The sequence below is a fragment of the Phaseolus vulgaris genome, chromosome 3 (genome assembly GCF_000499845.2).
Source record: "Phaseolus vulgaris cultivar G19833 chromosome 3, P. vulgaris v2.0, whole genome shotgun sequence".
Taxonomy (NCBI): Eukaryota; Viridiplantae; Streptophyta; class Magnoliopsida; order Fabales; family Fabaceae; genus Phaseolus; species Phaseolus vulgaris.
Window position 1 is genome coordinate 11,172,489 of NC_023757.2, and position 11,660 is coordinate 11,184,148.

The 11,660-nt window shown below is 34.7% G+C and overlaps 1 protein-coding gene and 1 pseudogene across 1 annotated transcript; both read right to left on the reverse strand.

The window, feature by feature from the left end:
• Positions 1-1,053, reverse strand: LOC137839107 (uncharacterized). The gene has a single exon (XM_068648237.1). The coding sequence runs from the start codon at positions 1,051-1,053 to the stop codon at positions 1-3; it is 1,053 nt and encodes a 350-aa protein (XP_068504338.1).
• Positions 1,054-1,506: 453 nt separating this feature from the next.
• LOC137806640 (disease resistance protein RPV1-like) lies at positions 1,507-5,237 on the reverse strand (annotated as a pseudogene).
• Between the last annotated feature and the right edge of the window lie 6,423 nt (positions 5,238-11,660).

Below are 11,660 nucleotides of genomic sequence, written 5' to 3' on the forward strand. Positions count from 1 at the left end.
TTACAGAATCCTCCACCATTTGTTGATAGCTCCTCCTCCATGACAATGTTGCATGTTCCCATTGAACCTCATACTTTTCACCCACCTAAAACTGCGGCTTAGAGGTGTGCGCACCTGTAGTCTAGCAAACTCTAAGTTCTCCCAAGATAACGTAGCTTCGTCAACAGACACCAGCGTTGCCTCTTTTTCCACCACCTTCGCAAAGCCGTCCATGTTCCATAAGGATAGAGGCAGCCCGTAACACCTCACCCACACACATTTATGGTCCACTACAAAAGCTGGCGTCCAAAACTTAACACTAACAAAAACACTATCGAACCATTGCTTGTTATCCGAAAAAAGAGCTTCCATATCCTCCCCTTCTTCTGGGGTCAACAGGGCAAAGTTGCCCCCCAAATACCTTACTTGTATCATGTTCAAGCCCCCTTTCAGGAACTCCTCCCCCACCTGATCGAAGCTTATGTCTTCCTTAAACTGGCCAATACCACTTCTTTCCATCCATGGTAGCGACTGTTGTAGGGTTTTGACCGTTGGTTCCTTCCAGCTCGCTTGACTTACACCTTTGACCACTTCGACAAAGGACTTGCTTCCTTGCTTCTCCACCCATACCTCATTTCCATTCTTTTTTCGGGAAGTCCCATTTTCCTTATGATGCTCCTTCCCTGCCCCCCTATGCCTCCCCACTTCTATGTTCCTCAAATCCCTTCTCCCATTCCTTTCATATTCCGCCTGAGTCCTACGATATTTCAGGATATTGACGTATAGCTTCCTGTTTCCAACAATTAGTTGATCTAGCTCACTCTCCAACCACCTCACATTTTTCACGTCAAAAAATCTCACAAAACCAAACCTTCTCCCCCATTTATTTAACCTTCGAGATACAAACACTTCTTTCACTCTGACACATCTTTGAAAGACTTTGAACATATCCGTTTCACTGTAGTCGTTTGGAAAATTGGAGAAAAAGAACGTTGTGAAATCCTGTGATGAACCATGGTCTCCATGCCATTTACTGGAGTTTACTCCGCCACTAGCTCTCCCTTCCGTGAACATCTTTTTCGTTGACTACGTTCTCACTTCTGTTGATCAACAATCTTCACCTTGATTCCAAAGAGTAAGTTTTTTGGATATTGCAGGGTTGAATCTGAGGTTATTTTTCAAACGAAGCAACATAGAACACTCGTTGCCAAGCCTTTCAGAATTATATTATATTTTGTAACTCATTTTCTTGTTCAGTAGTAAGAAATTATAGTTATGCAGTTATATAGAAGATATAAACCATGAGCTTTAGGAAAAGAGTTTATATAACAGTGAAAGGAAAATTTTCTTTTAATTCCTATTCATAAACTTTCTAAAGTGATTACATATATCAAATGCCTTTATGATGTGTTTGGATGAGAAAGTTTTCAACACTAAATACTTTGTATGAAGAATTTAAAATACTTCATTGATATTGATAATAATTCAGTTCGACATTTAAGAGGAGTAATGCTCGAAAATAATGGATACTTTGAAAGGACAACTTCTATTTTATCAAATTTTTCATTTGAGCTTATAACAAACAAGAACAATTCTTCCACTAAAAAGCAATCATAATCATATCGGAAAGAAAAGAATGGAGCAATCAGAAGAATGAAATTGCTTTTTTAGTGTATTAAGAAAAGATTCTGCTCATGTTCCAGAATAGGACCGCCACCTTCATGAAGTGCTGAAAAAATAAGCCAATTTTTCTGAGACAGATTGTAGGCCTATGTCCAATGATTCTTCTCCTCCTTCATAATCATCATCTCCTTCAAGGATTAAATGAACCCCACATTTTTTTAACTCCAATCCCGTATCAAAAGGTGGACTTCTCTTGCTCACACAAAATGTATCAGCATCTTTTAAAAAGAATACCAGCTGATGGTAATCATGGAACCTACACAAGTGTATGTGTTCTTCATCTGTCTTAGGCACCCCACAGATGTTTAACACTGTACTAAAGAGAGTTCTGCCCCCTTTCAGAACATTTGCTTGAACATCAATCAAGCCAGGCATATCATCTCTCTTCATGTTAGGTATATCAATGTTATGGTTGATTGAAATGATAACACCAACAAGTACACCCTTTAGCTCAAGATTTTTGCTTTTGGAAAAGCTGACAGTTTGTCCAGAAAACCATTCAGGTAATTTTCTTCCTGGCATGCTTAAGTTCTGTAAATTCCTCAGTGCAACCTGTCACATAAATACTTCGTTGTTCAGAAGCTATAAGAAGGCAACAGGAAATTAATTAGTCCTGATTTTTCTCAATTTATGTATCGTATTATTTTGAAATTAGTCCATGTATGTATTCTATTCCTTTGACTAATTTACTTTGGTTCTTCATTCTAATTTTTGGTTTCAGTTTGATCCTTAAATTCTAAAAATTTCAGTTAGATCTCCTAACTTTTATCAGACCCGTTTGATTTTTTCCTCAGTTTTTTTATTACAGTAATTTTAGTTGACATGACAAATATCTATTTAATGTGACATCTCTTACAATTTGTTAGATAATATTAAATTGACCAACTCACTATGATAACTAATGAAATAACTAACTTGGTCTAATAAAAACACCTTTAAAGGAATAAAATGAAACTTTTAAAATTTAAGAAAAAAAAGTATATTTTAATATCATATTTTTAAGCTTCAAATTTTTTTAAACATATATTTATCCATTGATACAAGGTTGATGAATAGAAAAGGGATGAACAACCTTCGAAAGTCTCGTGCGTATTTGTGAGGAGCATGCAATGCAACCACTCAGGTACAACCTTCTCAATGACTTCAAGCTTTCAAGACCAGGAATATCCCCCAATTTTGCACAGTTTGTGAGATTCAACTCCTGCAGGCTCGTTAAATTTGACATGTCATGGATAGTCTCTAATGAAGAACAGTTTTGAACATTCAGCGTAATCAAGCTTGAAGGAAGTGAGGGGAGAGAGCTGAGTGCAGTTTGGCAGTGAAAGGACCTTGAGAATACAAAGGCCCTTCAAACTGGAAGGCAAGCTGTGAAAATCATTCATGCCTAATGTTAAAGTCTCCAATAGTGATAACTTCTCAAATTCATCTGGAATTTTCCCAGATATTTTCCATGCTCGGGCATCAAGCTCAGTTAGCAAGGTCAGATTGCAGAAGGAAGATGTTAGTACAAAAGGGCTATGGTTCTCTTCAGGTTCTGCAAGGAAGCTACTTTCAGGTTTCTTTCCCATTCTCAATGTTCTCAAGCTTGACAGCATCCCAAAGCTTTCAGGTAGGCTTGACACAGCTGTTTCCTCCATGAAAAAGTGATATAGAGATTTCAAATCTCCTATAGAAGCTGGAAGCTTTCTGAGCATTCTGCATTCATTCAATCTTAAGTTGACAAGATTTTCTAGCCGTCCAATGGATTCTGGCAATTCCTTGATATTTCCATTGACCATGTTCAATGTAGTAAGAGATGCTAGGTCGCCAATAGATTCTGGTAAATATTCAAGATTTTTACAATTCATCAACTCAAGTATCCTCAGTAGCTTCATCTCTATAATCTCATCTGGCAAATTTGTGACGGCTGTTCCATCTAACTGAAGCTCAACAACTGAGGCCAAACTTTTAATTGAATTTGGCAATTGAGTGAGAAGTTTACAGTCTCTAACAGATAATTTCCTCAGGTAAGATAAAGAACCAACGGTATCAGGGAGTTCTTTAATTTTAGTTCTACCAAGCAGAAGTTCTGTCAATGACATGAGATTCTCTATAGAATCAGGAATTACAGTGATTTCACATCCCACCAAATTGAGTGTCCCGAGGTTGTTTAATGATCCGACAGAGTCAGGTAATTCTTCTAACCCAGACTGATATAGAGATAATTCTTGCAAAGAACATAGGTGTCCTAGAGAACAAGGTAGCCTTCTCAAATATCGGCAACCTCTTAAAACAAGCCGCTCAAGTTTCGTGAGGCGAAAAATGGACTGGGGCAACTCTGCTATAGCAGTGTCATTAGCATGAAGTGCTTTCAAGGATTTCAGGATTCCAATGTTTTCTGGCAATGCTTTTAACTTGGTGCAGCCAGAAAGAACAAGACTCTCCAGTTGTTTTAGCCCTGAGACATCAATGGGAAGGTTGACAAGGCTTGAACAACGCGTTAAACTTAAACTACGCAAGGTACTCAAACAGCCAATTGATTTATGAATATTAGTTAGATTAATGCAGTTCTCCAGATCAATCTTCTCTAGACTTCGACACCCAGATAAATCAGGTATAGCAGTGAGTTTGATGCAGTTGGAGAGGTTCAAGACCATTAGCTTCTGTGGCACCTGCTAAACGTTGTCATGTTACACCAAGTGATATATATATATATATATATATATATATACATATATATATATATATACATATATATATAGTGAAGCAAAAGAAAGGGAAAGACATCCAACAAGAGTTTCAAAATAATTTTTTGATGTATGTATAATAACCAAATTAGATAAATACTACATGAACACTTCAATTTTTGTCAAGGGTTCATTATAAGAATCTTTAAAATTAAATTTTGAAAGTAATGTTTCATTAAGTGGTTTCACATGTGTCAACTCTCTTATTATAAAGGGTTACAAGATTGGTGTTAGGAAAATAAGTGTCAAGAACCTAATAGTATTAAAGTAATAGGGTAAATTTTATTTTGAACGCATAAAGTTATATTTATATAGACAAATAAACATATAAGATCATTACATAAATATAAATATAAATATAAATATAAATATAAATATAAATATAAATATAAATATAAATATAAATATAAATATAAATATAAATATAAATATAAATATGTAATAATATCTCATAATATCTATCTAATAATATCTCATAATATCTAACACATTCTATCAAATTATATCTGTATTCATACTACATAAGATAGCTGAAGCATACCTTGTTGTAACAACCATTCCATCCCCACAAGGTTTTCATTTTCTTGCTGTTTTTGAGATCAAGGACAGCCAGCTCTCGTGGCCAAGATTTCAAAGGCATGCGTTCTAAAGGGCATCCTTGCCATTGTAGCCACTTCAGTTCAGATGGAAGAAACTTGCCTTGTAATTTCAGATTGTTGATCTGAAGCTGTCTCAGATTAACCATTGGTTCAAAGGATTTGGTGTGAAGTATAAACTCTTTGTTTTCCTCTGTTTGAGGTTTAAGATGATTCTTAAGGCATTGTTTGATGTAGCCTGATATATTTCTTAAACTCGATGACTGAGGGGGACGAATGCTTCTTTTATCTCTTTGATTCCTAAAGTCATCAATCCACAACATCTGAATGATTTTAAACTTATCTCTTTGGTTGAATGTTTGTACAAAATTGTCTAAAATCTTGTCTCTGAGGCTGAAGAAAGTTCTGCACAAAGTTATAGATGATAGACAGTTGACGTTCTTGGATGATAGACAATGGATAGTGTTTTAGTGGCAGTCAAGGTCTTAGAAGAAATGAAGAGGAGAAAGAGCAGTTGTGTCTTCCTCAAGGTTGATTACGAAAAGGCATATGACTTTATTGTCTGGGATTTTATTTACTACATGCTGGAAAGGTTATGCTTTTGCGGGAAATGGATTGGATGGTTAAGAGCATGTCTAGAGTCTTCATTGGTGTCTATGTTAATAAATGGGAGTCCTACTCAAGAATTCAAACCAAGGAAGGGGTTGAGACAAGGAGATCCCTTAACACCATTTCTTTTCCTCATAGTGGCAGAAGGTTTAGCTGGAGTGGTAAGGAAGGCAGTTGAGAAAGATTGTTTAGAAACTATGGAGATTGTAGGCAGGTTCGTAAAGGTAAATATGCTTCAGTATGCGGATGACACGTTGTTTTTTTGTAAAGTGAAAGCGTAAAGTGTGTTCGTCATCAAGGTTATTTTAAATTGTTTTGAGTTAGCATAAGGTTTAAAGGTGAATTTTCAGAAAAGTAGTGTCGGAGGGTTGGGGTGCAACTTTCTTTTGTTGCAACAGTTCGCGACTATCTTGAATTGCGAGGTGACGAAGACTCTGTTTAAGTATCTGGGTATGCCTGTAGAGGAATGTCATAAAAGTAGCAAGTTCTGGGAAGGAGTGGTGGACAGGGTGAGAACAGATTAGGCAGATGGAAAGGCAAGTTCATCTCCATGGCATGAAGACTGTGCTTAATTAAATCTGTGTTATCTACCCTTCCTCTATTTTATTTATCTTTGTATAAAATGTCAGTTATGGTGGCGAAGGAAATAGTGAAGATTCAGAGGGACTTTTTGTGGGGTTGGAGCTCGGGTGGCAGAAAAATAGCATGGGCTTCGTGGAAAAGGGTATGTAAGTCAAAGGAAGGGGGATGATTAGGAATGTTGGAGATAAGACGGTTTAATATCGCTTTGTTGGGTAAGTGGATCTGAAGTTTAGGCCATGATAAGAAGGGCTTGTGGAAAGAAGTGTTGGAATCTAAGTATGGAGGATGGAGGGATCTTCGGTCTCAAAGGTATAGTAGATCGGAATCTCTGTGGTGAAGGGACTTGAAGAAAGTTTGGTCGCTCGAGGGATGGAAAGGTAAGTGTGAGGATAATTTTATTTGGGAGGTTGGGAACGGGATGGATATAAGGTTTTGGGAGGACATTGGTGGGCAATAGGACTCTCAAGGACAAATTTTCGAGGCTTTTTTCCATATGTTTTGATAAGGAAGCCTCTCTTCGGCAAGGAGACGAGAGGTCAAAAAATCTAGAATGGTCTTGGAAGATTGAATGATGAAGGAACTTGTTGGAATGGGAAAGGAATCAGGAACAACAATTGTTGTAGCTTTTGGGAGAGAAGAGGGTTAATGCAGATAAGGAGGAGGAATGGGTTTGGAGACATGGCGAGACATCAGTGTTCATAGTCAAATCTGCATACAAAATTCTTCAACAAGATGAAGCTCTAGGGGTAGAAGGGGATTTTTTGTGGGTTTTTAGAGGATAAACACTCAACCATCATCTCAGGTTATAGCATGAAGGGTGCTGGAAGACAAGATAGCATCTAAAGCGAATTTGGTAAGAAAGGGGATTCGCTTGGTGAGTAATATTTGTAGAATGTGTAGGGAGGAAGAGAAAACTACGTCTCATTTTTTTTTGGCACGTGTAGAGTTATCTGGCTTGTGTGCTCTTGAAGGATTTCCATCTGATTATGCACAAGAAGTTTCAATTATGAAAAGTCAAAAGCATATGTCATCCATTGCTGAAATTGAAGTTCTTTGTTACGGTCATGAAACATGTCTTTATTGTTAGAATATATGGCCTTAAACAAGAGGGGGTGGATTGTTTATAAGAGATTTTCACAATCTTTGAAGGTATAATGAAATTCAATGTTGAATTACAAAAAAAAGAATCAAGGAAACAAAGACCCAAAACTGTTTTAAGATGATATCAGAAAAACAATCGGTTGTTTATACCAGTTAGAACTTAAACAACTTAAAAACAGAATTTAAAGAGTTAAGGGTAAGAGATAAGCACACAAGCAATTTATACTGGTTCACTCTTACATCAAGAGCTACATCCAGTCCCCAGAAACCAATGGGTAATCCACTATGCAATCAAAACTAGATTACAAACACCACACACCAAAGTAGTGACCTTGAACCCCTCAAGAAACACACTACCTTTGGCAAAACACACCAAGAGTATTGATCTTGAACACCTCAAGAACACACAACACTCCTTGGCAACACCAATACAGAAATACAGTAATCAAGGAAGAAGGGAATAGAATACACCTGGGTATTACAAAGCTTAAAGTTCAAGAATACAACCCAATCCTATTCCACACACTTAAGAATGATCTCAAGCTCTTTCAAATCTTGGAAAAACTGTTTTGATAAACTTTTTCTCTTACTCCAAGATTAGGAGCGTAAAACCACCTTTATATAGACCAACCAAGTGGTCAAAAGCATTTAATAAAGGAGCCAAGTTAGTTAGGATAATTTTAAACATATTAAAACCGCTTAACAGAATTCTGTTAAGGTTTTCAGAAAAACAATCGATTGTTTTGTCGAAACAATCGGTTGAATTGACTTGACAGCAAAGTCAAGCTTTTCAAAAAACTACTAAGGTAAACCAACCTGTTGAAATTTCAAAAGCTTTTTATAAAACCCATCTTTTCAAAAGGTTAAAGATTCAAATGAACTTGGATCATCTTAAGGAGTGAATTAAAAAGTTTCAAACAACTAGACAACACACACACCCAACAACAAGGTCTTCATGCTTTCCTCTTGGATTTGGAAACATCAAAACATCTTGTTCAACATTTAACAATATGTTAAAGAGACACAAAGTTTGGTATCTCCTTCATTGAATATATTCAAACCTCATGATGGAGTAATTGTGGTGGATCATATAGTTAGAGATGACAAAATATAGGATATGTGCGGGTTTAACTATCTCATTCCTATCCTTAAAGTAAAAATTCATCATCATCCATGTCTTTAAAGTAAAAATTCATTCTTGTCCATATTCCCATATTTAGCAGGAATAATTTTTTTATCTCAACCTCGTCCCCATCAAGGAATGGATATACCCGTACTCAGCTTCTGTACACACACCTACCTCTAAACATGTTCCCTTATTGTTCCAAATATTAATTAAATAATTATTTTATAAAAATATAAATTATAACAAAGGAAACATGATAAAGTACTCAATGTCAAAATGTCAAATATTAAGAAAGACATTATAGTTGTATATATATCAAATGGAAGTATCAAATAAAAATTAGATAAAGGTCAAATAATTATAAAAAAGGATAAAAAATATCAAATGTATGACTTATAAATAAGTTACAAAACTAAGGATCAAAGAGAAAATAATATAAGTTTTTCGGGTTACCTAATAAATTAAAAGTATTTTTGAAATTTAAAATGGGGATGTGTATGAGGATGAAGATGGATATTGGGATGGGTATGGACGTGGACAGGGTGGGTATGTACATACCCATCCCCGATCATGTACCCAATTTGAAAATCGGATATTACTCTTACCCGTACTCAGTCAATGCAAGGATTTTCTATCAAAATTGGGATGAGTTCAGACAATACCTACGGAGACGTGTTCATTTGTTATTCCTACTCATAGTGGAGTTACTTCTTGTGATGTAGTTCTTGTAGATATCGTGACGGTGGTAAATTTTTCAATTTTCAATTAAATCTATCTCAAATTTGGTCACACAACCAATGTTTGTCCTTTTAGATATAATGTTTCTTATCAATCACATGAGTCTTTCTACTTCATTGATCTTGCGACATGACAATAGAATCCTTATTTTGTTGGATCCTATAAAACCTCAAATACTTAGGTTAATCCTGATAAGAGGTCTAGAAATAATATTCAGCCAAGTGTAATGTTAACAAAGGCCAACTTTCAAGTTACTAGAAAAGCTTCTTGGATACCAGAATATTTTGGTGCAAGTTTTTATTTAACTAGTAAACCTTAAAATATCCAACAACATAATCATTTTGATGGTCCTAATCAAATTTTCATAAATAATGGTGAAGGTTTAAGTATTTGTGGTGTTGGTTCTTTTTTTTTTTGTCACTCGTTATTCACATATCATTTTTCAACAAAACAATTTGTTACATGTTCCTTTTATTACTAAAAACTTGTTATGTATTAGTCAATTTGTTGAAGATAATTATATTTTCCATGAATTTCATTATGATAAGTGTCTTGTCAAATCTCATGGGATGAATAAAGTTCTTCGAAAAATTATTGATGTTGATAAACTTTGTTCCTTTAATAATCTCAAACTTCAAGATCATTCCTCTTTGTTGCAGTCATTATCTCTAAACTCCTTAGTTGTTCAACCACAAATAACTCTTAGTTTAGTGGTGTTGGAGCTTATATAAATAAAGTAAATATTATTGATTTATCTTTTGTACATACATCATCTAACAATATCAATTTGTGGCAACTTAGTCATCCAAACAATCATGTAATGCAAATTGTTATGACTCATTGTAAAATTTCTCCATCCCATAAAATTGAATCTTAATTTTGCTCATCTTGTTGTATTGACAAATCACATAAATTGTCTTCTTATATCTTTAAATTTATTTATTCTACCTTAGAATTAATTTTCACTGATCTTTGGGGACCTTCTCACCTTATCTCTCGTGTAGGATATAAATATTATGTGTCCTTCATTGATGCCTATTCAAGGTTCCCTTGGATTTCCAAAATAAAGCCTAAAGTTGAAACATCGTCTGTTTTTCAAACCTTCAAGTCAATGGTTGATTTACTACTTAATTCAAAAATTAAAATATTCACTCTGATTGGGGTGGGTAATATCAACCTTTTACTAATTTTTTAGCCCATCATGGTTTTAATCATAGGCCTGTATGTCCTCATACACATCATCAAAATGATGTTGTAGAAAGGAAATATAGACACATAGTTGAATTGCATTTTACTTTATCGCATCATGCTTATCTTCCTTTAATTTTGGAACTATGCATTTATATCTCATAAATAGGTTACCTACAACTTCTCTAAACTTTGGCACTCATTATTCTATTCCTTTTAATAAAGACCCATGTTTTTTTTACTTTCTCAAATTCTTTGGTTGTGTTTGCTTTCCTTTATTACAATTTTATCATTCTCACCAACTTAACTTTATATTCGATGAGTGTTTGTACTTAGGATATTCTCAATTACACAAGGGTTATAAGTGTCTATCATCAAGTGGTAGAGTATATATTTCCAAAGATGTTTTGTTTAATGAACATATGTTTCCTTATGTTGATATTTCTCCTAATACACCAATTTCTATCAAAGATCTAGATATGTATTTAGAATTAAGTCTCACTCTTACACCACGTCACTTCAACTTCTTCACTAATTACTTTTGTTACACCTGAGTTTAGTACTATTCTATTTAACACCTGTAATCCATTATCTTTTGAGTTTTTCTTTCTTCCTAATACAAATCATCCACAATCTTTTGAGTATATTATTCCCAATAATGATCCTGTAATGAACACACATCCTATGCAAACTAGATATAAATATGGTATTTTTCGATCCATAATTCATCTCTTGTTATTTCTTTCACATTCTGAACCTACAAGTGCCAAGCAAGAACTTAAGGATGTTAGTTGGTTGTAATGCAACAAGAATATAATGCACTTATGCATCAAAATACATGGGACTTAGTATCTCTATCTCCTCAAACACAAGTAGTTGATTGTAAGTGGGTGTTTAAAGTCAAGAAAAATGCATATGGCTCTATAAACAATTATAAAGCAAGATTGGTAGCTAAGGAGTTTCATCAAGTACTTGCCTTTGATTTTCATGAAACCCTTTTTCCAATAGTTAAACCTATTACTATTAGAATTTTTCTTCCACTTGCTATCTCACACAAATGTAAATTGTTTCAGCTTGATTTCAATAATGCCTTTTTAAATGGTTTCCTTAAAGAAATATTTTATATGACACAACCTCCTGGATTTGAAGTGAGTGACAAATCTCTTGTTTGTAAATTGAAGAAAGCTCTCTATGATCTAAAATAGGCACCATAGTAATGGTTTGACATATTAAACTATCATTCGCTAGTTTGGATTTGCCAATAGTAAATGTGACTCTTCTCTTTTTCTTTATAGGAAACAATCTCGAGTTATATATTTTTTGGTATATGTT